This window comes from Bos taurus, chromosome 10, assembly GCF_002263795.3.
Source record: "Bos taurus isolate L1 Dominette 01449 registration number 42190680 breed Hereford chromosome 10, ARS-UCD2.0, whole genome shotgun sequence".
NCBI lineage: Eukaryota > Metazoa > Chordata > Mammalia > Artiodactyla > Bovidae > Bos > Bos taurus.
Genome location: NC_037337.1, coordinates 25,007,397 through 25,033,387, shown reverse-complemented (window position 1 = coordinate 25,033,387; position 25,991 = coordinate 25,007,397). Strand labels below are relative to the sequence as shown.

At 41.1% G+C, this 25,991-nt stretch overlaps 2 protein-coding genes across 2 annotated transcripts in view; both read left to right on the top strand.

The window, feature by feature from the left end:
- Positions 1–1,445: 1,445 nt before the first annotated feature.
- LOC100300850 (T cell receptor alpha variable 18) lies at positions 1,446–2,139 on the top strand. Its single transcript, XM_002690591.6, has 2 exons — positions 1,446–1,651; positions 1,782–2,139. Exons 1-2 carry the CDS (start codon positions 1,606–1,608, stop codon positions 2,117–2,119), a joined length of 384 nt encoding a protein of 127 aa, XP_002690637.1. The 5' UTR covers positions 1,446–1,605; the 3' UTR covers positions 2,120–2,139.
- Positions 2,140–7,447: 5,308 nt separating this feature from the next.
- The window catches only part of LOC132346281 (T cell receptor alpha chain MC.7.G5), a 31,017-nt gene continuing 12,473 nt past the window's right edge, over positions 7,448–25,991 (top strand). Inside the window, exons 1-2 of the mRNA XM_059890697.1 lie at positions 7,448–7,493; positions 7,626–7,937. Of these exons, the coding sequence (XP_059746680.1) occupies positions 7,448–7,493; positions 7,626–7,937 (358 nt within the window). The remainder of the gene's footprint in view (positions 7,494–7,625; positions 7,938–25,991) is intronic.

Below are 25,991 nucleotides of genomic sequence, written 5' to 3'. Positions count from 1 at the left end.
GTTCTTGAGTTCAACTGACTTAGTCACAGCCACTGTTACTGGATTGACAACACTGAGCGCCTGTGTAAGGAAACCTCACAGCTGTCTGCAGCCACAAAGTCACCAAGCCTTAAACTGGCTTATGTCACCAAAGAACAATGTTTTGACTTCTTACCATATTATAGCTAGACTTTGCATAAAGTAAACCCAATCCTAGAGAAAAGAACAAGCTATGAAATGACCCCATTAAATCTTCTGCTGGGTTTGCTTCACTGGCACAAGTAATTGCACAAGAAACTAGACAAACAGGCTGACAGACACTGAGCCAACAGTTCTTTCCATTGAGATCCCTGAATCCCTAAGAAAACAAACAAACAAACAGAAGACAGATCGATGCCACACACGAGCCTCAGGAATGAAGAGTGCCTGGCTAATATATTAAGCATCTAAACTTGACATTCTAAAAAAATACTTAGTTGTCTTAAAACAACTATATGACAAGAGGTAAAAAGATGTTTCAAGAACCAGCTTACCTAAGTAAGGTCACCTGTCCCTCATGAGGCTAAAGGCTTAAGGTTGCTGTCATCCAAGGATGGTCCAACTCACCCCCCACTCTCCCCTCCAACCCCTGCCTTGCGCTTATCTCTGTCTTTCTCTTTTTTTTTGTCAACATTCGTCCTGTCTGGTACAGAGGTCCACAATTTTTAGGTATTTCAGGATCTCTGTTTTCCTATCCTGTCTTAATCCCACAATGAGACAGCTGCACTATTTGTGGTAAATCCCTCATGCACTGGTGCCTGGAAGCTGCCTCCATGAAGTAAGCTGGGCAATGTCAGTGCTCATCTCATCTGTTTTCCTTATCTCTGTGCTACCTGATGTTCAAGGTCCAAAAATAGTTTTCAAATTGGAAGATCAACTCTACCATAATCAGTGAAAAGGAAGTCAGGTATTTTGCTTTTATTGTGTTTTACAAAGCTGTCATTCCATGATAAATCAGGATAATAACCTTATCACTTAACTACACATTATTTGACACCTGCCTTAGATAAAATTTTCTCCATGGCATGTTGACAGAGTCAACATGAATATAACTACTTCAGAGAAATGACTTGAGGAGAGGAGGAAACACTTTCCATACAGAGGGATCTTTCTCTGTCCATATGTCTGGAGGCATATGCAAGGAAGAAACCTCTGACTATTCCATCTAGAAATCGTAACTGGGGTTTCTTGCGAAGCTAGAGATACCTGTACCATGCAAAAAATTAAGGAAGTAATAATAGAATATTTCCGTCAGCACGCTTATGTTTAGGACTCTCTTCTTAGGGTCCTGTCCCATTCTCCTTTATGTAATAACACAAACTATTATCAGGAGAAATAGGTCAGACCGCACTGTGGTGCAATTTTCACGATCACCACCAGAGGGCGAGGCTTCCTTCAGATGTGGTTGCTCATTGTATCCAGGAGTTGGTTTCACTTGCCTGCTTTGTAGCCACAAGACAGAATATTGCTGCAGTACAGAAAGGGGCTCTCAGTTTCTGAGCGAGGAGCTTCTGTAACATCCAGCTGGAGACTAGATTTGTTAGACTGGTATATTCCAGGGAACAAGGATCGTTTTCTTTTGCGAACATGCATTCTGCCACTCACTCAGTTCTTCTGATCATCTTAATATTCAGTAAGTAACATTTTATTCTAAATGTTAATGATTTTTCACTTTCTTATAATTGTGTGTAAGCTTTATTTTTCTTCTCTGACTAAAAACTCCTCCTGTACATTTCTATGATAACAAAGTGATTTTCTTGTAGGAGGGACCAATGGTGACTCAGTGAACCAGACAGAAGGCCCAGTGACTGTCTCAGAGGGGGCTCTCCTGACCCTGAACTGCACTTACCAGACTGCTAATTCGGCTCCCTATCTTTTCTGGTACGTCCAGCATCTCAACAAAGCTCCTCAACTCCTCCTGAAGGGCTTAACAGCAGACAAGAAGGTAGAGCATGAAGGTTTTCAGGCCACTCCTATTAAGCGTGACAGCTCCTTCCACCTGCAGAAACAGGCAGTGCAAGCATCAGACTCGGCTGTGTACTACTGTGCTCTGAGTGACACAGTGAGAGAGGGCTGCGGGGGAGCTGAGCACAAACCCTGAGTGCAGATGGGGCTCTGGCTGTGGGCAGCCCCGCAAGGGGTTATTGTTTCTCTCTCCAGTGTGCTGTGCTAGAGATATTGTCAAAGCACTTCCAGGTCTGCTCCTCAGAGCCAAGGACCTAGGAATTCTTCAGCTGCCCTACAGAGAGGAATCTGGAGCGGGACAGTGCAATAGGAATCTAAGAGCTTTTCTCCAGAAATGCCTGTTTTCAGCCCATCCACATCCCCTCAGATAGAATCCCTTAAGGTGACATTAGCTCTTCAATGACAATTCATATTATATATGCTGAAATATTTCACAGTGTGTTAAGGAAAATTCCAGGGCATTTTGTTGATGGATGACCGTGTGACCTGGAAGCTAGTCTCTTGTTTTTAAAATTCAGGCCAAGATTGTGTATCCTGCTGAGTTTCACCTGCAGACACTCCATCTTCAGGGACTGGAGCTTTATTCTCTCTTTCCTTGACTTTTCCATCCCTTCTGGTTGCTCCAGAAATTCTGCTGCCTAAGTAAGTTCTGAGAGGAGAGTTTCTGAGAAGATATTCCTCTGTCAAGGGCCCTGTGGATCAGAGCAGCCCACTCTGTAAATATTGCAGGTGTTGTGTGTATTGTTTGTATTCAAACTGGGTACAGGATATTCTCTTTGCTAATAACCTCATCTCAGGGAAATGAATGCCAAAGAATGTTCAAATTACCATACAATTGCACTCATTTCACATGTTAGCAAGATTATGCTCAAAATCCTTCAAGCTAGGCTTCAGAAGTCCGGGAACCAAGAACTTCAGATGTACAAGCCAAGTTTAGAAAAGGCAGAGGAACCAGAGATCAAATTACCAACAGGAGCTGGATCACAGAAAAAAGCAAGGGAATTAAAAAAAATCTACTTCTGTTTCATTGACTATGCTAAAGCCTTTGTGTGGATCACAACCAACTGCAGAAAATTCTTAAAGAGATGGGAATACCCAAGAAACCTGTATGCAGGACAAGAAGCAAGAGTTAGTACTGCACATGGAACAATCAGATCAGATCAGATCCTTCGCTCAGTCGTGTCCGACTCTTTGCAACCCCATGATCGCAGCATGCCAGGCCTCCCTGTCCATCACCAACTCCCGGAGTTCACTCAGACTCATGTCCATCGAGTCAGTGATGCCATCCAGACATCTCATCCTCTGTCGTCCCCTTCTCCTCCTGCCCCCAATCCCTCCCAGCATCAGAGTATTTTCCAATGAGTCAACTCTTTGCATGAGGTGGCCAAAGTACTGGAGTTTCAGCTTCAGCATCATTCCTTCCAAAGAAATCCCAGGGCTGATCTCCTTCAGAATGGACTGGTTGGATCTCCTTGCAGTCCAAGGGACTGTCAAGAGTCTTCTACAACACCACAGTTCAAAAGCATCAATTCTTCGGCGCTCAGCCTTCTTCACAGTCCAACTCTCACATCCATACATGACCACAGGAAAAACCATAGCCTTGACTAGACGAACCTTTGTTGGCAAAGTAATGCCTCTGCTTTTGAATATGCTATCTGGGTTGGTCATAACTTTCCTTCGAAGGAGTAAGCATCTTTTAATTTCATGGCTGCAGTCACCATCCACAGTGATTTTGGAGCCCAGAAAAATAAAGTCTGACACTGTTTCCACTGTTTCCCCATCTATTTCCCATGAAGTGATGGGAACAGATGCCATGATCTTCATTTTCTGAATGTTGAGCTTTAAGCCAACGTTTTCACTCTTCACTTTCACTTTCATCAAGAGGCTTTTGAGTTCCTCTTCACTTTCTGCCATAAGGGTGGTGTCATCTGCATATCTGAGGTTATTGATATTTCTCCCGGCAATCTTGATTCCAGCTTGTGTTTCTTCCAGTCCAGCGTTTCTCATGATGTACTCTGCATATAAGTTAAATAAACAGGGTGACAATATACAGCCTCGACGTACTCCTTTTCCTATTTGGAACCAGTCTGTTGTTCCATGTCCAGTTCTAATTGTTGCTTCCTGACCTGCATACAAATATCTCAAGAGGCAGATGGAACAATGGACTGGTTCAAATTTGGAAAAAGAGTACTTTAAGGCTGTATATTGTCACCCTGCTTATTTAACTTATATGCAGAGTACACCATGCGAAATGCTGGGCTGGATGATTCACAAGCTGGAATCAAGTTTGCCAGGAGAAATATTAACAATCTCAAATATGCAGATGGCATCACTCTAATGGCAGAAAGTGAAGAGAACTAGCTGAAGGGTGAAAGAGGAGAATGAAAATGCTGAATTAAAACTCAACATTTAAAAACAGATTATGGCATCCAGTCCCATCACTTTATGGCAAATAGATGGGGAAAAAGTGGAAACAATGACAGATTTTATTTTCTTGGGTTCCAAAGTCACTGCAGATGGTGAGTGCAGCCATGAAATTAAAAGACGCTTGATCCTTGGAAGAAAAGACGTGACAAACCTAGACAGTGTATTAAAAAGCAGAGACATTACTTTACCGACAAAGGTCCCTGTAGTCAGAGCTATGGTTTACCCAGTAATCATGTATGGATGTGAGAGTTGGACCATAAAGAAGGCGAAGTGGCAATCTTGAATCTGGAATTCTGATGCAGTTACCACCAGCAGAATAAAACCTGCTAGAATACTGAAAGTGAAGCTCCAATTCTTTGGCCACCTGATTGCGAAGAACCGATTCACTGGAGAAGACACTGATGATGGGAAAGATTGAGGGCAAGAGGAGAAGAAGGTGACAGAGGATCAGATGGCTGGATGGCATCACTGACTCAATGGACATGAGTTTGAGAAAACTCTGGGAGATAGTGAAGGACAGGGAAGCCTGACGTGCTGCAGTTCCTGGGGTCATAAAGAGTCAGACATGATCTAGGGACTAAAGAACAGCAAAAGCAGGGAAAATTAATTCATCAGTCAGTCATGTTTCAGACACATGGGAGAAGTATTTACGTACTCTTACAATAAGCTATCTTGGCAGTGGAGTGGGCTTTTCACCTGCTCAAGAGACTAGGAGAAATTACCACCCACTCACCAAGCAGGAACATCTCCACACTCCTCTGCTCATGAGCGGGAATGCGGAGTCACTTTGGTCACTCTCTGTGTCTCTGCTACAATCGTGCCTGTTGCACAGAGTGTCCCCTCATCTTTTCAGGCTGAACTCCTGCCTGCACCTTCCAGGAGCAGACTTTCTGGAAGGACAGTGGTGGGCACAGCAGGTGGGAAGATATGAATGTTTACTGCTGGGCAGTCTGTGAGATGTGGCCAGGATACTAATCATTGTCATTTCATAATTTATAGGCATGTGTGTATTGTGTCTGGTGCTCAGTTGCCAAGTGGCATCCGACTCTTTGCAATCCTGTGGACTGTAGCCTGCCAGGCTTTTCTGTCCGTGGAATTTTCCAGGCAAGAATACTGGAGTGGGTTGCTGTTTTCTCCCGGAGTAAAGACAGGGCATAGGATTATATATATACATAATATAAAGTCATAAGTCACTCAGTCGTGTCCAACTCTTTGTGACCCCATGGACTGTAACCTACCAGGCTCCTCCTTCCATGGGATTTTTCAGGCAAGGGTACTGGAGTGGGTTGCCATTTCCTTCTCCAGGAGATCTTCCCAACCCAGGGATTGAACTTGGGTTTCACACATTGTAGGCAGATGCTTTACCATCTGAGCCACCAGGGAATTAGTGTGTATGTGTATATATACATATACCCACATGTGTATATATATATATATATACCCACATGCTCCTCAATCAACTGAAAGCAATTTGAGACAGGAATTGTATCTGATTTTGGTTTCCACATTGCAGACAACCCTGTAAATTTCCAGAATGAATTCTGGAAGCTAGGGATTACTGAAAATGCACAAGAGTGTAAGAGAATCTAGGTGATCTGATGAGCCAGAGAGTCCTGCCAGCATGATAACTTCAACTCAAGATGACCCCATTAAATCTTCTGCTGGGTTTGCTTCACTGGCACAAATAATTGCACAAGAAACTAGACAAACAGGCTGACAGACACTGAGCCAACAGTTCTTTCCACTGAGATCCCCGAATCCCTAAGAAAACAAACAAACAAACAGAAGACAGATCGATGCCACACACGAGCCTCAGGAATGAAGAGTGCCTGGCTAATATACTAACCATCTAAACTTGACATTCTAAAAAAAAAAAAAAAATACTTAGTTGAATTAAAGCAAGAATGTGACAAGAGGTAAAAAGATGCTTCAAGAACCAGGTTACCTAAGTAAGGTCACCTGTCTCTGATGAGACTAAATGGGTAAGGTTGCTGTCATCCAAGGATGGTCCAACTCCCCCCTGCCCCACTCTCCCCCCCCAAGTCCTGCCTTGCGCTTAACTCTCTCTCTTTGTTGGTCAACATTCCTCCTCTCTGGTACAGAGGTCCACAATTTTTAGGTATTTCAGGATCTCCATCCTCCTGTCTCAATCCCACAATGAGACAGCTGCACTATTTTTGGTAAATCCCTCATGCACTGGTGCCTGGAAGCTGCCTGCATGAAGTAAGCTGGGCAATGTCAGTGCTCATCTCATCTGTTTCCTTATCTCTGTGCTACCTGATGTTCAAGGTCCAAAAATAGTTTTCCAATTGGAAGATCAACTCTACCGATATCAGTGAAAAAGAAGTCACGTATTTTATGTTTGTTATGTTTTACAAATATGTCATTCCATGATAAATCAGGATAATAACCTTATCACTTAACTGCACATTATTTGACACCTGCCTTACAAAAATTTTTCTCCACGGTATGTTGACAGAGTCAACATGAATATAACTACTTCAGAGAAATGACTTGGGTTGAGGAGGAAGCAAGCACTTTCCATACAGAGGGATCCTTCTCTGACCCATGGGAATCGGAGACACATGCAAGGAAGAAACCTCTGACTATTCCATCTAGAAATCGTAACTGGGGTTTCTTGAGAAGCTAGAAATACCTGTACCATGCAAAAAATTATGGAAGGAATAATATAATATTTCCCTCAGCACGCTTATGTTTAGGACTCTCTTCTTAGGGTCCTGTCCCATTCTCCTTTATGTAATAACACAAACTATTATCAGGAGAAATAGGTCAGACCGCACTGTGGTGCAATTTTCACGATCACCACCAGAGGGCGGGGCTTCCTTCAGATGCGGTTGCTCATTGTATTCAGGAGCTGGTTTCACTTGCCTGCTTTGTAGCCACAAGACAGAATATTGCTGCAGTACAGAAAGGGGCTCTCAGTTTCTGAGCGAGGAGCTTCTGTAACATCCAGCTGGAGACTAGATTTGTTAGACTGGTATATTCCAGGGAACAAGGATCGTTTTCTTTTGCGAACATGCATTCTGCCACTCACTCAGTTCTTCTGATCATCTTAATATTCAGTAAGTAACATTTTATCCTAAATGTTAATTATTTTTCACTTTCTTATAATTGTGGGAAAGTTTTATTTTTCTTCTCTGACTGAAAATTCCTCTCTTGTACATTTCTATGATAACAAAGTGATTTTCTTGTAGGAGGGACCAATGGTGACTCAGTGAACCAGACAGAAGGCCCAGTGACTGTCTCAGAGGGGGCTCTCATGACCCTGAACTGCATTTACCAGACTGCTGATTCAGCTCCCTTTCTTTTCTGGTACATCCAGCATCTCAACAAAGCTCCTCAATTCCTCCTAAAGGGCTCAACGTCAGACCAGAAACCAAAGAGTAAAGGTTTTCAGGCCACTCTTGTTAAGCGTGACAGCTCCTTCCACCTGCAGAAACAGGCAGTGCAAGCATCAGACTCGGCTGTGTACTACTGTGCTCTGAGTGACACAGTGAGAGAGGGCTGTTGGGGAGCTGAACACAAACCCTGAGTGCAGATGGGGCTCTGGCTGTGGGCAGCCCTGCAGGGGGGTTGTTGTTTCTGTCTTAGGTGTTTTATGCTAGCTGTGTTGTTGTTTATTTACTAAGTCATGTCCGACTCTTTTGCAACCCTATGACTGTAGTGGGCTCTTCTGTCCATGGGATTTCCCAGGCAAGAAGACTGGAGTGGGTTGCCATTTCTTTCTCCTGGGAATTATCCCAACCCAGGAATGGTACCCACATCTCCTGTTTGGCAGGCAGATTCTTTATCACTGAGCCACCTGGGAAGCCCCTTTTTTATGCCAGAGACATTTTCAAAGTACTTCCAGCTCTCAAGCTCAGTGCCAAGAACCCTGCAATTCTTGGATTGGTCTACAGAGAGGATGCTGGGAGGAATAGTGAAAAGAGGAATCTAAAAAGCCTTCTCCAGAAATGCCTGTTTTTAGCCCAGTCACATTTCTCCAGATGTTATAGAATTCCTGGAAGTGACATTAACTTTGTTCAATGACAGTTCAGTTGATAGATGCTGAAATATGTCACAACCTGTTGATGAAAACTCCCAGGGCACCTTGTTCATGGATGAATGTATGACCTTGAAGCTACTGTCTGATTTTTATAATTCAGACCAAAATTTTGTGTCTTGCTGAGTTTCACCTGCAGACACTCCATCTTTAGTGACTGGGACCTTTACACTCTCTTCCACTGACTTTTCCAGCTCTTATGGTTTGTTGCTCAAAAACTGCTGCTGCTGTGAGTTCCATGAAGATGGTTTCCTCAGAAGATATTCCTTCTGTCAAGGGCCCTGTGGGTCAGAGCAGACTAGTCAGTGAACATTTTGTGCGTGAGGTGTCTTGCTTCTATGTTGGTGACACAGCTCCACCCTCATCTTGTCATCATGGCAGCTCTTTACAGAATGCTAGGTCATGATCCCGATTCTGGTCTCTGTGCTGTGAGAAATTCTTGACATAAACATAACCACATAACCTGACATATTATCTTTATCACTGTATTGAGGCCTCTGATCCTTTTGAAATGTGTCAAATTCAGCGACCAAGGAAACACTCTGTCCATTAGTGAAAAGAGGGCCCATGGATTTTTGTTGACCCGTATTTTAAATTCTTGACATATTCACAATGTTCCCACAGCAGAGGAGCAGAAAACAAAGAAATGAGTGGCTCTCACTGAAACTTGCAATGAATGAAACTCTCTGAGAGAAATTTGTCCTGGCATTCTGGAGGTCTCTGAAGCTCACCTGTCCTTTATCCCTCTTGTATGATTCTGTGGGACTGACAGGTACAGATGAAGGTTTTGCAGAGCATGATCCTTCTTTGATTTCAGAGGCTCTTCTAAAGAAAAAAAAATGAAATTGCAGAATCAAGTTTCTTGGGCCTAGGACACTAAGGGATCCTGAAATACAAGCTGAATTTGCTTCATGGTAAACTGACTTCACTTTCACTTTTCACTTTCATGCATTGGAGAAGGAAAAGGCAACCCACTCCAGTGTTCTTGCCTGGAGAATCCCAGGGACAGGGGAGCCTTGTAGGCTGCTGTCTGTGGGGTTGCACAGAGTCAGACACGACTGAAGTGGCTTAGAGCAGCAGCAGCAAACCCTCTTCATAAATTTTACCCTCCTCTTTAAGATCAAAGCATTATAACCATCTTATTTTGTCCTGATATTGGCAGGTTAGAACCCACCAGGACTCTTTCTGTCCCAGCACTTGATCCATAATTAATATGAGCATTTTCAGCTCTATCACTTTTTAAATAACAGCTTTATAAAGATAATTCACATATCATCAACTTCACGCTTTTAACTGTACAATTGAGTGGTTTTTAGCATGTTCACAGAGTTGTGAAGTCATCAGTACTATGTGATTCCAGAACACCACCCCAGGAAGAAACTTTGTACCCATTAGCAGTCACTCCCATTACTGTTTCCCCCAGAAACTGGCATCCACTCCTCTGTTCTCTTTCTCTATGGATTTGATGGTTCTGGGCGTTTCCTAGAGATAGAATCAGGTCGCATCTGACTGTTAGTACCCTCTTCTTTCACCCAGCGGAATCTCTCCATGGCGTGTCTCCGTATCAGTTCTTCACTACTCCTTATGGTCACTTAATAGGCTGCTCTGTGATACCACCTATTCTCCTTATCCATTCTTCACTTGAAGAATGATTGTTTTGTTTTGGAAACGTTTTGGTTATTTCCACTTTTTAGCTCTTATAAATAATGCTGGTATGAGCACTCATGTGCAGGAGCTCTATTGCTCTAAATGAATGTACTTTCAGCTAGAGGTTTCACTTTTTGTGTTTTCATAGTTGTTTCATTTCATTTTGCTTTATTTGGTATCAACATTTCCTTATGGCTGTAAAATGAGTAAGTACAAGAGAAAATGCTCTTTAAAATTATGATTTAATGCTTACATGGGATATAATCATTCCAAGCTATACCTGCATTCATTCAGGAACACTTTTTGAGCACATACTCATATATGTCAGTCACATGAATAAGTGTTGAGAATATAGTATACATGACCAAGTCTCCTGCTTTAGGACTGTATTGCTTTAAGACACCACATGTGTCTTAAAATAATGTTTCTTTCACAAATCACTTTATTCACTCACTGAGCTCTGTTTGTCCCCAATATGTGACATTGACAGATTTATGGGCAATGGGCTAAGCATTTTAAATCCCTCTCCACCTCTTCAGGTAGATACTAGGAAACTTCCAATTTACAAATGACAAAATTGAGGTGTAGAGATGTTTGGTAACTTAATCAAGGTTACCTAACCAGTTAGGACCAGAACTTGGGTATGACCTCAATCATTCTGAGGCATGACTAATATTCATAAAAGCTAATTGATAGAACCATCATGAAATCTGTTTCTTTTTTGTTAAATACCATTGCCTTCTTAGAATTTTATGATTTTTAAAATTTTTATTTGATGAAAAATAAGTTAATGCAGTAATGAAAATTGTACTTTACTCAATGGGCAATCACAGGAGTCTGTATATATTCCTGAACACTGAAGCCAAAAAATTGCTGTCCTCATCTTTTATGTCTTTGAATATAAAGTTGCTCAGATTCTCTGTGATTGAATAACCTGCTTATTCCAGGGCTTATAGCTGAGCCTCAGTAGCCATATTAAAGAGGATATACATTACAGGTCTTTGCCATGACAATGAGGAATATTTTTCAAATAAAAAAAACCCCTTTGTGTGGCAAATATATCTCCTCATTGGGACTGTTCTGCTATGGTGTATATCTTATTAAAGCAAATCCTTTTTTTTAGACAATTAGTAAATATGGCGCTGGGCTTCCCTGGGGGCTCAGTGGTAAAGAATCTGCCTGCCAATGCAGAAGATCTTCAGGATGAGTAAGATCCCTGGGTTGAGCAGATCCCCTGGAGAAGGATATAGCAACCCACCCCAGTATTCTTGTCTGGGAAATCCCATGGACAGAGGAGCCTGGTGGGTTACAGTTCATGGGGTTGCAAAGAGTCGGGCTCAACTTAGTGACTAAACAGCAACAAATACGGGTATGATGAGGAAGTTTCATTGATTTTTCTAAGCACATTAGTAATTTGTGCCAAAGCAGAAACTTTCAAAGGCAATTTTCTCTCAATAAAGAAGCCTAAAATCTAGTGTTTGCTTTAGTGGCTTCAAGAATTTCTAGGGTTTTCAATTGAAAGCTACCTGATGAAGCTGAGAGGGAGGGTAAAAAGAATGCTGGTCCATCTTCCTCTCTAGCATTAAGCAGATTGATTTATCAAGAATTCTCCAGGTCAGAATACTGGAGTGGGTAGTCATTCCCTTCTCCAGGGGACCTTCTCAACCCAGGATCAAACCCAGGTCTTCCACATTGCAGGTGGATTCTTTACCAGCTGAGCCACCAGGCAAAGCCCTTATGAAGAACAATAACATTTAAAATGTTGATGACCTTGGTCTTACATGTTCTCATGGACCTATGTCTAGAGCAGTGAGACACAACTCCCAATATTTAAGATGGCAAAGACTTTAAGACTATGATGCAGGGAACAGATGTCAGTGGAGATTGAACTCTGCTGGCATTTCTAACAGGATTTCTATTGCTTTTGATAATGCTTTGGCTCTGGATTTGTGTATTTTTAGGGTTTTCCCTATCCCAATTTCCACCACAATTAATATGTGTGGTTGGAAGTGTTGAGGGTGATTCAGAAATATATGTATTGAGTTTTAACAAGAGTTCTTATATTTAGGCACTGGCTAAAATTTTCTGAATTTACTTTTGTTTACACACACATACATGTAAATTGTGATCACATATACATGTATTACTCCTTCTGCTGCTATTTAACATGGCACACACTTGACAGATTTTGTGACACAGAGGCATGATATGAAATCGCTCATAGACAACAAAATATTTCACAGGTAACTTTTACCAGATTCTATAGGAGGCGGGAACAGAGATTGAAGCGAAAAATTCTGCCTTTCTGTTAGAGTCAAAACCCCAGTGTTACTTTTGATTCTCTGATCCAAAGGAGAATGAACTGAACATGATTCCATTTTACCACTGTTTATTTCTAGTCTGATAGTGTTCTGATTCGACAAACTGATGTGCAGAAGTCTAGCATTTCCCTCCTATGAAGGAAGCGTGTGACACAACACAGACAAACGGCCCTCCAGCTGCTGACTCAGTTTCCTGCGGGGGCAGAAGCATCACACAGCCCAGGAGCTCTGCCTGGACCTCTTGAGCACAGGGTGCAGAATTCAGATCTGGATCTGAAATGGAGCAGAGGCTGCGTCACTGTAGGGAGGAGCTGCCCATATGCTGGTTGCCAGTGCACCGAGGACAGGCAGAGCCTCTGTCTGTCTTGGTGAGGGTGGCCACACACAGGACTCATGCCCCTCTCTCAGTGCCAAGGTTGTGGGGAGGGCAGGCCACTGTTACCTGATGCATCTTGAAAGGGAGGGGAATGGGCAATGGAATCGGGGCATTATGTCCTAAGCCACCTCATCCCCTATACCATCATGGTTGTAAGTAAAGGCTCTTTCCTGCAGGATCCAGCATGACCCAGAAGGTAACTCAAACCCAGTCTGCACTTTCTGTGGTGGAGAAGGAGGCTGCAACCTTGGACTGTGTATATGAAGCTGGTAGTTATGGTTATTATTTAAAAATCAGACATCACATTGAAAACTGGATTTCTAGCTTCTCTATAAAAATATCTAAGAGTACAACATCCTCTGGGGTAGAGGTCAAAAGTCATGTTTGATTGCATAATGCCTTTGATATAGACTCATTTTATCTTTAAAAATCTATGCAGATTTACCATTCACAACATGAATAGCCCAAAAGTAAAATTTTAAATTATTAGTCCTAATATAGAAGCTGATCCACAAAGCAAACAAATTGGAATTAACATCTCATGGAAATATACCTGTTTTTTTCCCTGTGATTTTTATCATCACAGCATGGATCCCAGTGTGAGAAATTTCAGTATAGTTTATTCATTAATTCTTAGTTTTCTGGTAAGCATTGGGGAAACATTAGTTGGCAAGACAGATGTGATGTCTGCTTTGATGGAGCTCATGTTCCAGGGGGCTGTAGTGGTATCCAGTACAGGAACGTAGGCATAAAGGACATTTGATATCATCCTTAATAAAACGATGAATTGAAATTAGCTGGATTCAAACCCTGTCATCTGCATCACAGCATGACTTTTGAGGTACTCCTTAGCCTCTCTTGGCATCAGTTTCTTCATATGTAAAATGGCAATAATAGAACCTACTTCATGGACTTAAGAATCAAAATCATCTATACATCTCTATCTGTTTAAAATCATTATAAAATTAAATTATATAGAAACACACTTGCCTGTGTGTTTTATAGAAATAAAATTTTAAGCACAGGTACATATTATGGCATCTTGATACAGCAGGGATCACTCACTGATGACCATTATTAATATAAAAGGCAGAGTTTGATCCAGTACCTACATCAGATTTTCATTCATGTCATTTTTTTTAATAACACAAAGTTTCTCCTTATTTTTCGTTTTTTATTTTATTTTTTAACTTTACAATATTGTATTGGTTTTGCCATATATCAACATGAATCCACCACAGGTATACACGTGTTCCCCATCCTGAACCATCCTCCCTCCTCCCTCCCATACCATCCCTCTAGGTCGTCCCAGTGCAAGAGCCCCAAGCATCCAGTATCGTGCATCGAACCTGGACTGGTAACTCATTTCATATATGATATTATACATGTTTCAATGTTATTCTCCCAAAGCATCCCACCCTCTCCCTCTCCCACAAAGTCCAAAAGACTGTTCTATACATCAGTGTCTCTTTTGCTGTCTCGTATACAGGGTTATTGTTACCATCTTTCTAAATTCCATATATATGCATTAGTATACTGTATTGGTGTTTTTTTTTTTCTGGCTTACTTCACTCTGTATAATAGGTTCCAGTTTCATCCACCTCATTAGAACTGATTCAAATGTATTCTTTTTAATGGCTGAGTAATACTCCATTGTGTATACGTACCACAGCTTTCTTATCCATTCATCTGCTGATGGACATCTAGGTTGCTTCCACATCCTGGCTATTATAAACAGAGCTGCAATGAACACTGGGGTACACGTGTCTCTCTCAATTCTGGTTTCCTCAGTATGTATGCCCAGCAGTGGGATTGCTGGGTCATAAGGCAGTTCTATTTCCAGTTTTTTAAGGAATCTCCACACTGTTCTCCATAGTGGCTGTACTAGTTTGCATTCCCACCAACAGTGTAAGAGGGTTCCCTTTTCTGCACACCCTCTCCAGCATTTATTGCTTGTAGACTTTTGAATTGCAACTTCCATCCCAGGAAGGGAGTCTTAAAAAGAGAGAAGTTCCCAAACACCAGGAAACACTCTCACTGCCGAGTCTGCGCCGAGCCTTGGAAGCACAGAGGGCAACATAACAGGGAGGAAAAATAAATAAACAATTAAAACCCACAGCTTACGAGCCCAATGGTAACTCCCCCAGCGGAGAAGCAGCACAGATGCCTGCACCCCCACTAGCAAGCGGGGGCTGAGCAGGGAGGAATGGGCTGCATTGCTTAGAGTAAGGCTCTGGCCTGAATGCCCCGAGTGCTATCTGAGCGAACTAACTTGGGCTAGCAAACCAGACTGTGGGCTAGATATGATGCGAAAAGCCAGCCCTAACCTAAGACCCAGCCAGGCCCTCCCACAGAACAAAGGACTGAACAGAGATAGCCAGCTGCAGGCCACCCCCCTCCGGTGACAGGCAGCCAGAGCCAGAAGGGGGCAATCACAGCCCCAGAGAGACATTATCTACAAAACTGTAAGCAGGCTTCTTTGCTAACTAAGACTTCTTGGGGTTCTGCATGGTCAACATCCGCCTGAGAAGGTGCGCTGGTTGTACACCCAGAAAACCAAGCAGCGGGGAGGCGATAAGTCGCAGTGACCGTGCTCGCCGAACACCTCATCACCTGAGCTTCTCGGACCTGGGAAGGGCACAAAACGCAGACCCAATGGAGTCTGTGCCTCTGAGGACTACCTGAGTGCCTGAACCTGAGCGGCTTAGACCTGGGAGGTGCATGCAGCCCAGGGCCGGCCTTGGATGGTTCCCAATGGAGCACCTAGGGCTTGAGTAGTGTGGGCAGGGAGGGTACACGTGCTGTGAGCAGGGGCAGGCCCAGTGTGGCTGAGACACTGTGAGCACACACCAGTGTTATTTGTTTGCAGCGTCCCTTCCTCCCCACAGCCCGACTGAACAAGGGAGCCTTAAAAAAAAAAAAAGTGTCCACCACCGCCCCCTTTGTGTCAGGGTGGAAATCAGACACTGAAGAGATCAGCAAAAAGAAGAAGCTAAAACAGAGGGAGCCGCCTTGGAAGCGACAGGTGCAATAGATTAAAACCCTGTGGTTAGTACCGACTACATAGGAAGGGGCCTATAGATCTTGAGAAATATAAGCCGGACCAAGGAACTAGCCGAAAATGAACTGACCCCACAATACCCACAACAACACCAGAGAAAGTCCTAGATATATTTTTACTATTTTTACAATCATTCTTTCTTTCTTTTTTTTTTATATTTTATTAAAAAATTTAAGTCCTCTATTACTCCTTTAATTTTCACTTTTATAACCTATTACTTTGCAAAAAAAAAAGACCCTATTTTTTTAAAAGCAAACTTCATGCATTTTTTAAAATAATTTTTGTGACTTTTTTCTCTCTCTTTTATTTTTTTTTTTTCTTCTTTTCTTTAACATTGTATTTTTGAAATTCCAAACTGTACTCTAGATTTTTAATTTTTGCTTTTTGGTATTTGTTATCAATTTTGTACCTTTAAGAACACAATCTTCAGTACCCATTTTTACTTGGGAGCAAGATTACTGGCTGGACTGCTCTCTCCCTTTTTGGACTCTCCTTTTTCTCCACCAGGTCGCCTGTGTCTCCTCCCTAACCCCTCTCTGCTCTACCCAACTCTGTGAATTTCTGTGTGTTCCAGACTGTGGAGAACACTTAGGGAACTGATTACTGGCTGGATATGTCTCTCTCCTTTTCATTCCCCCCTTTTATCCTCCTGACCACCTCTATCTCCTTCCTCCCTCCTCTTTTCTCTGTACAACTCCGTGAACATCTCTGAGTGGTCCAGCTGTAAATGAACATAAGGAAGTGATTACTGACTAGCCTGCTCTCTCCTCTATTGATTTCACCTCACCTCATTCGGGTCACCTCTAACTCCTTTCTCCCTCTTCTTTTCTCCATGCAACTCTGTGAACTTCTCTGGGTGTCCCTCACTGTGGAGAAAGTTTTCATCTTTAACCTAGATGTTTTATCAATGGTGCTGTATAGAAGGAGAAGTTTTGAGACTACTGTAAAAATAAAACTGAAAACCGGAAGCAGGAGGCTTAAGTCCAAACCCTGATTCCAGGGAACTCCTGATTCCAGGGAACATTAGTTGACAGGAGCTCATCAAACGCCTCCATACCTACACTGAAACCAAGCACCACACAAGGGCCAACAAGTTCCAGAGCAAGACATACCATGCAAATTCTCCAGCAACACAGGAACACAGCCCTGAGCTCCAATATACAGGCTGCCCAAAGTTACTACAAAACAATAGACATCTCATAACTCATTACTGGACACTTCATTGCACTCCAGAGAGAAGGAATCCAGGTCAACCCACCAGAACACCGACATAAGCTTCCCTAACCAAGAAACCTTGACAAGCCACCTGTACAAACCCACACACAGCGAGGAAACGCCACAATAAAGAGAACTCCACAAACTGCCAGAATACAGAAAGGACACCCCAAACTCAGCAATATAAACAAGATGAATAGACAGAGGAATACCCAGCAGATAAAGGAACAGGAAAAATGCCCACCAAACCAAACAAAAGAGAAAGAGATAGGGAATCTACCTGATAAAGAATTCCAAATAATGATAGTGAAGTTGATCCAAAATCTTGAAATCAAAATGGAATCACAGATAAATAGCCTGGAGAAGAGGATTGAGAAGATGCAAGAAAGGTTTAAAAAGGACCTAGAAGAAATAAAGAAGAGTCAGTATCTAATGAATAATACAATAAATGAGATCAAAAACACTCTGGAGGCAACAAATAGTAGAATAACAGAGGCAGAAGAGGGGATTAGTGAATTAGAAGATAGAATGGTTGAAATAAATGAATCAGAGAGGAAAAAAGAAAAAAGAATTAAAAGAAATGAGGACAATCTCAGAGACCTCCAGGACAATATTAAACGCTACAGCATTCAAATCATAGGAGACCCAGAAGAAGAAGACAAAAAGAAAGACCATGAGAAAATACTTGAGGAGATAATAGTTGAAAACTTCCCTAAACTGGGGAAGGAAATAATCACCCAAGTCCAAGAAACCCAGAGAGTCCCAAACAGGATAAACCCAAGACAAAACACCCCAAGACACATATTAATCAAATTAACAAAGATCAAACACAAAAAACAAATATTAAAAGCAGCAAGGGAAAAACAACAAATAACACACAAGAGAATTCCCATAAGGATAACAGCTGATCTTTCAATAGAAACTCTTCAAGCCAGGAGGGAATGGCAAGACATACTTAAAGTGATGAAAGAAAATAACCTACAGCCCAGATTACTGTACCCAGCAAGGATCTCATTCAAATATGAAGGAGAAATCAAAAGCTTTACAGACAAGCAAAAGCTGAGAGAATTCAGCACCACCAAACCAGCTCTCCAACAAATACTAAAGGATATTCTCTAGACAGGAAACACCAAAAGGGTGTATAAATTCGAACCCAAAACAATAAAGTAAATGGCAATGGGATCATACTTGTCAATAATTACCTTAAACGTAAATAGGTTGAATGCCCCAACCAAAAGACAAAGACTGGCTGAACGGATACAAAAACAAGACCCCTATATATGTTGTCTACAAGAGACCCAACTCAAAACAGGGGACACATACAGACTGAAAGTGAAGGGCTGGAAAAAGATTTTCCATGCAAATAGAGACCAAAAGAAAGCAGGAGTAGCAATACTCATATCAGATATAATAGACCTTAAAACAAAGGCTGTGAAAAGAGACAAAGAAGGTCACTACATAATGATCAAAGGATCAATCCAAGAAGAAGATATAACAATTATAAATATATATGCACCCAACATAGGAGCACTGCAATATGTAAGACAAATTCTAACAAGTATGAAAGGGGAAATTAACAATAACACAATAATAGTGGGAGACTTTAATACCCCACTCACACCTATGGATAGATCAACTAAACAGAAAACTAACAAGGAAACACAAACTTCAAACGATACAATAAAAAAAGAAAAGAAACAAAAAAAAAAAAAAAGAGAGAAAAAAAAACAAACAAAAAAATAAAACATAAATGATACAATAGACCAGTTAGACCTAATTGATATCTATAGGACATTTCACCCCAAAAGAGTGAATTTCACCTTTTTCTCAAGCGCACATGGAACCTTCTCCAGGATAGATCACATCTTGGGCCATAAATCTAGCCTTGGTAAATTCAAAAAAATTGAAATCATTCCAAACATCTTTTCTGACCACAATGCAGTAAGATTAGATCTCAATTACAGGAGAAAAACTATTAAAAATTCCAACATATGGAGCCTGAACAACATGCTGCTGAATAACCAACAAATCACAGAAGAAATCAAAAAAGAAATCAAAATTTGCATAGAAACGAATGAAAATGAAAACACAACAACCCAAAACCTGTGGGACACTGTAAAAGTAGTCCTAAAGGGAAAGTTCATAGCAATACAGGCATACCTCAAGAAACAAGAAAAAAGTCAAATAAATAACCTAACTCTACACCTAAAGCAACTAGAAAAGGAAGAAATGAAGAACCCCAGGGTTAGTAGAAGGAAAGAAATCTTAAAAATTAGGGCAGAAATAAATGCAAAAAAAAAAAAAAGAGAGAGAGAGAGAGAGAGAGACCATAGCAAAAATAAACAAAGCCAAAAGCTGGTTCTTTGAAAGGATAAATAAAATTGACAAACCATTAGCCAGACTCATCAAGAAACAAAGGGAGAAAAATCAAATCAATAAAATTAGAAATGAAAATGGAGAGATCACAACAGACAACACAGAAATACAAAGGATCATAACAGACTACTATCAGCAATTATATGCCAATAAAATGGACAACGTGGAAGAAATGGACAAATTCTTAGAAAAGTACAACTTTCCAAAACTGAACCAGGAAGAAATAGAAAATCTTAATAGACTCATCACAAGCATGGAAATTGAAAGTGTAATCTGAAATCTTCCAGCAAACAAAAGCCCAGGTCCAGACGGCTTCACAGCTGAATTCTACCAAAAATTTAGAGAAGAGCTAACACCTATCCTACTCAAACTCTTCCAGAAAATTGCAGAGGAAGGTAAACTTCCAAACTCATTCTATGACACCACCATCACCCTAGTACCAAAACCTGACAAAGATCCCACAAAAAAAGAAAACTACAGGCCAATATCACTGATGAACATAGATGCAAAAATCCTCAAGAAAACTCTAACAATCAGAATCCAACAACACATTAAAAAGATCATACACCATGTCCAAGTGGGCTTTATCCCAGGGATGCAAGGATCCTTCAATATCCACAAATCAATCCTTCAATATCCACAAATCAATCAATGTAATACACCACATTAACAACTTGAAAAATAAAAACCGTATGATTATCTAGATAGATGAAGAGAAAGCCTTTGACAAAATCCAACATTCATTTATGATAAAAAAAAAAAACTCTCCAGAAAGCAGGAATAGAAGGAACATACCTCAACATAATAAAAGCTATATATGACAAACCCACAGCAAACATTATCCTCAATGGTGAAAAATTGAAAGCATTTCCCCTAAAGTCAGGAACAAGACAAGGGTGCCCACTTTCACCATTACTATTCAACATAGTTTTGGAAGTTTTGGCCACAGCAATCAGACCAGAAAAAGAAATAAAAGGAATCCAAATTGGAAAAGAAGAAGTAAAACTCTCACTGTTTGCAGATGACATGATCCTCTACATAGAAAACCCTAAAGACTCCACCAGAAAACTACTAGAGCTAATCAATGAATATAGTAAAGTTTGCAGGATATAAAATCAACACACAAATCCCACAAGCCTAAACTAAGACCTGGTGCAGACAAAAAACAAACAAAAAGAACAGCTCAGCAAACAGATGTGCATTTAAAATGATCCCATCTTTGGTAAGAACTAACAAAATTCATTTTAACTGGTAAAAAAATCTCTGTAGGTGAAAAAGTCACATTTGAAGAAGACTGTTCTTGAGTTTAACTGACTTAGTCACAGCCATTGTTACTGGATTGACAACGCTGCCCTGAGAGCCCGTGTAAGGCAACCTCACAGCTGTCTGCAGCCACACGTTCCCATGCCTTAAAATGGTTTATGTCAGCAAAGAACAATGGCAACAATTCTTACCATAATATAGTCAGACTTTGCATAAAATAAACCCTATCCTAGAGAAAAGGACAAGCTATGAAATGACCCCATTAGATCTTCTGCTGGGTTTGCTTCACTGGCACAAATAATTGCACAAGAAACTATGCAAACAGGCTGACAGACACTGAGCCAACAGTTCTTTCCATTGAGATCCCTGAATCCCTAAGAAAACAAACAAACAAACAGAAGACAGATCGATGCCACACACACACCTCAGAAATGAAGAGTGCCCGGCTAACATACTAACCATCTAAACCTGACATTCTAAAAAAGATACTTAGTTGAACTAAAGCAAGAATGTGACAAGAGGTAAAAAGATGTTTCAAGAACCAGGTTATCTAAGTAAGGTCACCTGTCTCTCATGAGGCTAGAGGTGTAAGGTGGCTTGTCATCCAAGTAGGGTCCAGGGCCCCAAAGGAGGCCCTTCAGGGAGGTTTACCAAACTCATGGAGTCTTCTCTTTTTAGTTACAGATCAGTACTCAGTCCAAGATTCACAGTGACGCCTCCCCCCACCTCTTTGCCCTCATCTCTCTCCCGCTCTCTCTCTTTTGCCCACATCCCTCCTCTCTGGTACACTGGTCCACAAATTTCTAGGTTCCTCAGGATCCCCAAAATATTATTCCATCTCACAGTGAGACAGTTGGGCCATTTTTGTTAAATCCCTCATGCACTGGTGCCTAGAAGCTGCCTCCGTGAAGAGAGCTGGGTGATGTCCTGGGTCATCTCACCTCTTTTTCTTATCTCTGTGCCACCTGATGTCCAAGATCCACAACTTGTTTCATATATTTTGCCCAGTTTTCTAGTTGGAAGGTCAACTCTACCTTTATCAGTAAAAAGAAGTAACAGCAATTTATTTTTTAATTTTACAAATATGTCATTTTATGATGGATAGGGGTAATAACCTGCTCATTCAACCACACATTAGATGAGATCTGCCTTAAATGATCTGGTGGCTCAGATGTGTAAAGAGTCCACCTGCAAAGCGGGAGATGTAGGAGACTCTGGCTCAATCCCCTGTGTTGGGAAGATCCCCTGAAGGAGGGCATGGAAAGCCATTCTAGTATTCTTGCCTGGAAAACCCATGGACAGAGGAGCCTGGCAGGCTATAGTCTCTAGGGCCACAAGAGTCAGACACGACTGAGCAGCTGAGCAGAGCACATGGCACAGGGGTAGTTACTGGTCACTCAGCCACACGTTATTTGAGACCTGACTGAGATAATGTTTCCAACATCATGCAGCATTCCAACATTCCAGCAGCATGTGGGCTGTGTCTTGGGAATGAATAGAGTGAATTCAGGTGAAGGTCTAGGGAAAAGAGGGAGTTCTTTCCATGCGGAGGGGCCTTTCCTGACCCATGGGAATCATGGAGACATATGTAAAGAAGAAACCCTCTGACTATTCCTCCTAAAAATTATTATTGGCATTATTTGCAAAGCTAGAGACACCATACCACACAGAAAATGATGGATGTAATAATGGGATGTTTCCCAAAGCATGTTTGTGTTTAGGGCTCTCCTCTTAGAGTCCTGCCCCATTCTCCTGTGTGTACCCCACAAACTATCAGGAGGACTAGGTCAGGAGTAGGTCAGGATGAGAACAATGAAAAAGCTGGCTTTAAACTAAGCATTCAAAAACTAAGATCATGGCATCCTGTCCCATCACTCCATGGCAAATAGATGGGGAAACAATGGAAACAGTGACAGACTTTATTTTCTAGGGCTCCAAAATCACTGCGAATGGTGACTGCAGACATGAAATTAAAAGACACTTGCTCCTTGGAAGAAAAGCTATGACCAACATAGACAGCATATTAAAAAACAGAGACATTACTTTGCTGACAAAGGTCCATATAGTCAAACCCATGCTTTTTCCTGTAGTAATGTATGGATGTGAGAGTTGGACCTAAAAGAAAGCTGAGTGCCGAAGAATTGATTCTTTTGTACTGTGGTCTTCAAAAGAGAGCCACTTGGCTCTTGAGAGCTCCTTGGACAGCAAGGAGATCAAACCAGTCAGTCCTAGAAGAAATCAGTTCTGAATATTCACTGGAAGGACTGATGCTGAGGTTGAAGCTCCAATACTTTAGACACCTGATGTGAAGAGCCGACTCATTGGAAAAGACCCTGGGAAAGATTGAAGGCAGGAGGAGAAGGGGACGACAGAAGATAAGATGGTTGGATGGCATCACCAACTCAATGGACATGGCTTTGAGCAAGCTCCGGGAGCTGGTGTTGGACAAGGAAGCCTGGCCTGCTACTGTCCACGGGGTCTCAAAGAGTTGGACACGACAGTGACTGAACTGAACTGAGGTCCGATATGACTGTGGTGTAATCTTTAAGATCACCACCAGAGGGCGGGGCTTCCTTCAGATGCGATTCCTTTTTTTTTTTTGGCTGTTTATTTATTTATTAAAAAAAATTTTTTTTATTTATTTTTTTAATTTTATTTTATTTTTAAACTTTACAATATTGTACTAGTTTTGCCAAATATCGAAAAGAATCCGCCACAGGTATACCCGCGTTCCCCATCCTGAACCCTCCACCCTCCTCCCTCCCCTCCCCTCCCTCTGGGTCATCCCAGTGCACCAGCCCCAAGCATCCAGTACCGTGCATCAAACCTGGACTGGCGACTCATTTCATACATGATATTATACTTGTTTCAATGCTATTTTCCCAAATCTCCCCACCCTCTCCCTCTCCCACAGAGTCCATAAGACTGATCTATACATCGGTTTCTCTTTTGCTGTCTCGTACACAGGGTTATTGTTTCCATCTTTCTAATTCCATATATATGTGTTAGTATACTGTATTGGTGTTTTTCTTTCTGGCTTACTTCACTCTGTATAATAGGTTCCAGTTTCATCCATCTCATTAGAATTGATTCAAATGTGTTCTTTTTAATGGCTGAGTAATACTCCATTGTGTATATGTACCACAGCTTTCTTATCCATTCATCTGCTGATGGACATCTAGGTTGCTTCCATGTCCTGGCTATTATAAACAGTGCTGCGATAAACATTGGGGTACACGTGTCTCTTTCCCTTCTGGTTTCCTCAGTGTGTATGCCCAGCAGTGGGATTGCTGGATCATAAGGCAGTTCTATTTCCAGTTTTTTAAGGAATCTCCACACTGTTCTCCACAGTGGCTCTACTAGTTTGCATTCCCACCAACAGTGTAAGAGGGTTCCCTTCTCTCCACACCCTCTCCAGCATTTATTGCTTGTAGACTTATGGATTGCAGCCATTCTGACTGGCATGGAATGGTACCTCATAGTGGTTTTGATTTGTATTTCTCTGATAATGAGTGATGTTGAGCATCTTTTCATGTGTTTGTTAGCCATCTGTATGTCTTCTTTGGAGAAATGTCTATTTAGTTCTTTGGCCCATTTTTTGATTGGCTCATTTATTTTTATGGAGTTGAGCTGTAGGAGTTGCTTGTATATTTTTGAGATTAGTTGTTTGTCCGTTGCTTCATTTGCTATTATTTTCTCCCATTCTGAAGGCTGCCTTTTCACCTTGCTAATAGTTTCCTTTGTTGTGCAGAAGCTTTTAAGTTTAATTAGGTCCCATTTGTTTATTTTTGCTTTTATTTCCAATATTCTGGGAGGTGGGTCATAGAGGATCCTGCTGTGATGTATGTCGGAGAGTGTTTTGCCTATGTTCTCCTCTAGGAGTTTTATAGTTTCCGGTCTTACATTTAGATCTTTAATTCATTTTGAGTTTATTTTTGTGTATGGTGTTAGAAAGTAGTCTAGTTTCATTCTTTTACAAGTGGTTGACCAGATTTCCCAGCACCACTTGTTAAAGAGGTTGTCTTTAATCCATTGTATATTCTTGCCTCCTTTGTCAAAGATAAGGTGTCCATATGTGCGTGGATTTATCTCTGGGCTTTCTATTTTGTTCCATTGATCAATATTTCTGTCTTTGTGCCAGTACCATACTGTCTTGATAACTGTGGCTTTGTAATAGAGCCTGAAGTCAGGCAGGCTGATTCCTCCAGTTCCATTCTTCTTTCTCAAGATAGCTTTGGCTATTCGAGGTTTTTTATATTTCCATACAAATTGTGAAATTATTTGTTCTAGCTCTGTGAAGAATACCGTTGGTAGCTTGATAGGGATTGCATTGAATCTATAAATTGCTTTGGGTAGTATACTCATTTTCACTATATTGATTCTTCCAATCCATGAACATGGTCTATTTCTCCATCTATTAGTGTCCTCTTTGATTTCTTTCACCAGTGTTTTATAGTTTTCTATATATAGGTCTTTGGTTTCTTTAGGTAGATATATTCCTAAGTATTTTATTCTTTCCGTTGCAATGGTGAATGGAATTGTTTCCTTAATTTCTCTTTCAGTTTTCCCATTATTAGTGTATAGGAATGCAAGGGATTTCTGTGTGTTGATTTTATATCCTGCAACTTTACTATAATCATTGATTAATTCTAGTAATTTTCTGGTGGAGTCTTTAGGGTTTTCTATGTAAAGGATCATGTCATCTGCAAACAGTGAGAGTTTTACTTCTTCTTTTCCAATTTGGATTCCTTTTATTTCTTTTTCTGCTCTGATTGCTGTGGCCAAAACTTCCAAAACTATGTTGAATAGTAATGGTGAAAGTGGGCACCCTTGTCTTGTTCCTGACTTTAGAGGAAATGCTTTCAATTTTTCACCATTGAGGATAATGTTTGCTGTGGGTTTGTCATATACAGCTTTTATTATGTTGAGGTATGTTCCTTCTATTCCTGCTTTCTGGAGAGTTTTGATCATAAATGGATGTTGAATTTTGTCAAAGGCTTTCTCTGCATCTATTGAGATAATCATATGGTTTTTGTTTTTCAATTTGTTAATGTGGTGTATTACCTTGATTGATTTGCAGATATTGAAGAATCCTTGCATCCCTGGGATAAAGCCCACTTGGTCATGGTGTATGATCTTTTTAATGTGTTGTTGGATTCTGATTGCTAGAATTTTGTCAAGGATTTTTGCATCTATGTTCATCAGTGATATTGGCCTGTAGTTTTCTTTTTTTGTGGGATCTTTGTCAGGTTTTGGTAT

Coding starts and splice junctions, on each gene's coding strand:
- LOC100300850 (XM_002690591.6), top strand. CDS start 1,606: ATGCATTCTGCCACTCACTCAGTTCTTCTGATCATCTTAATATTCA. Junction 1,652..1,781: donor TCTGATCATCTTAATATTCA/GTAAGTAACATT, acceptor ATTTTCTTGTAG/GAGGGACCAATGGTGACTCA.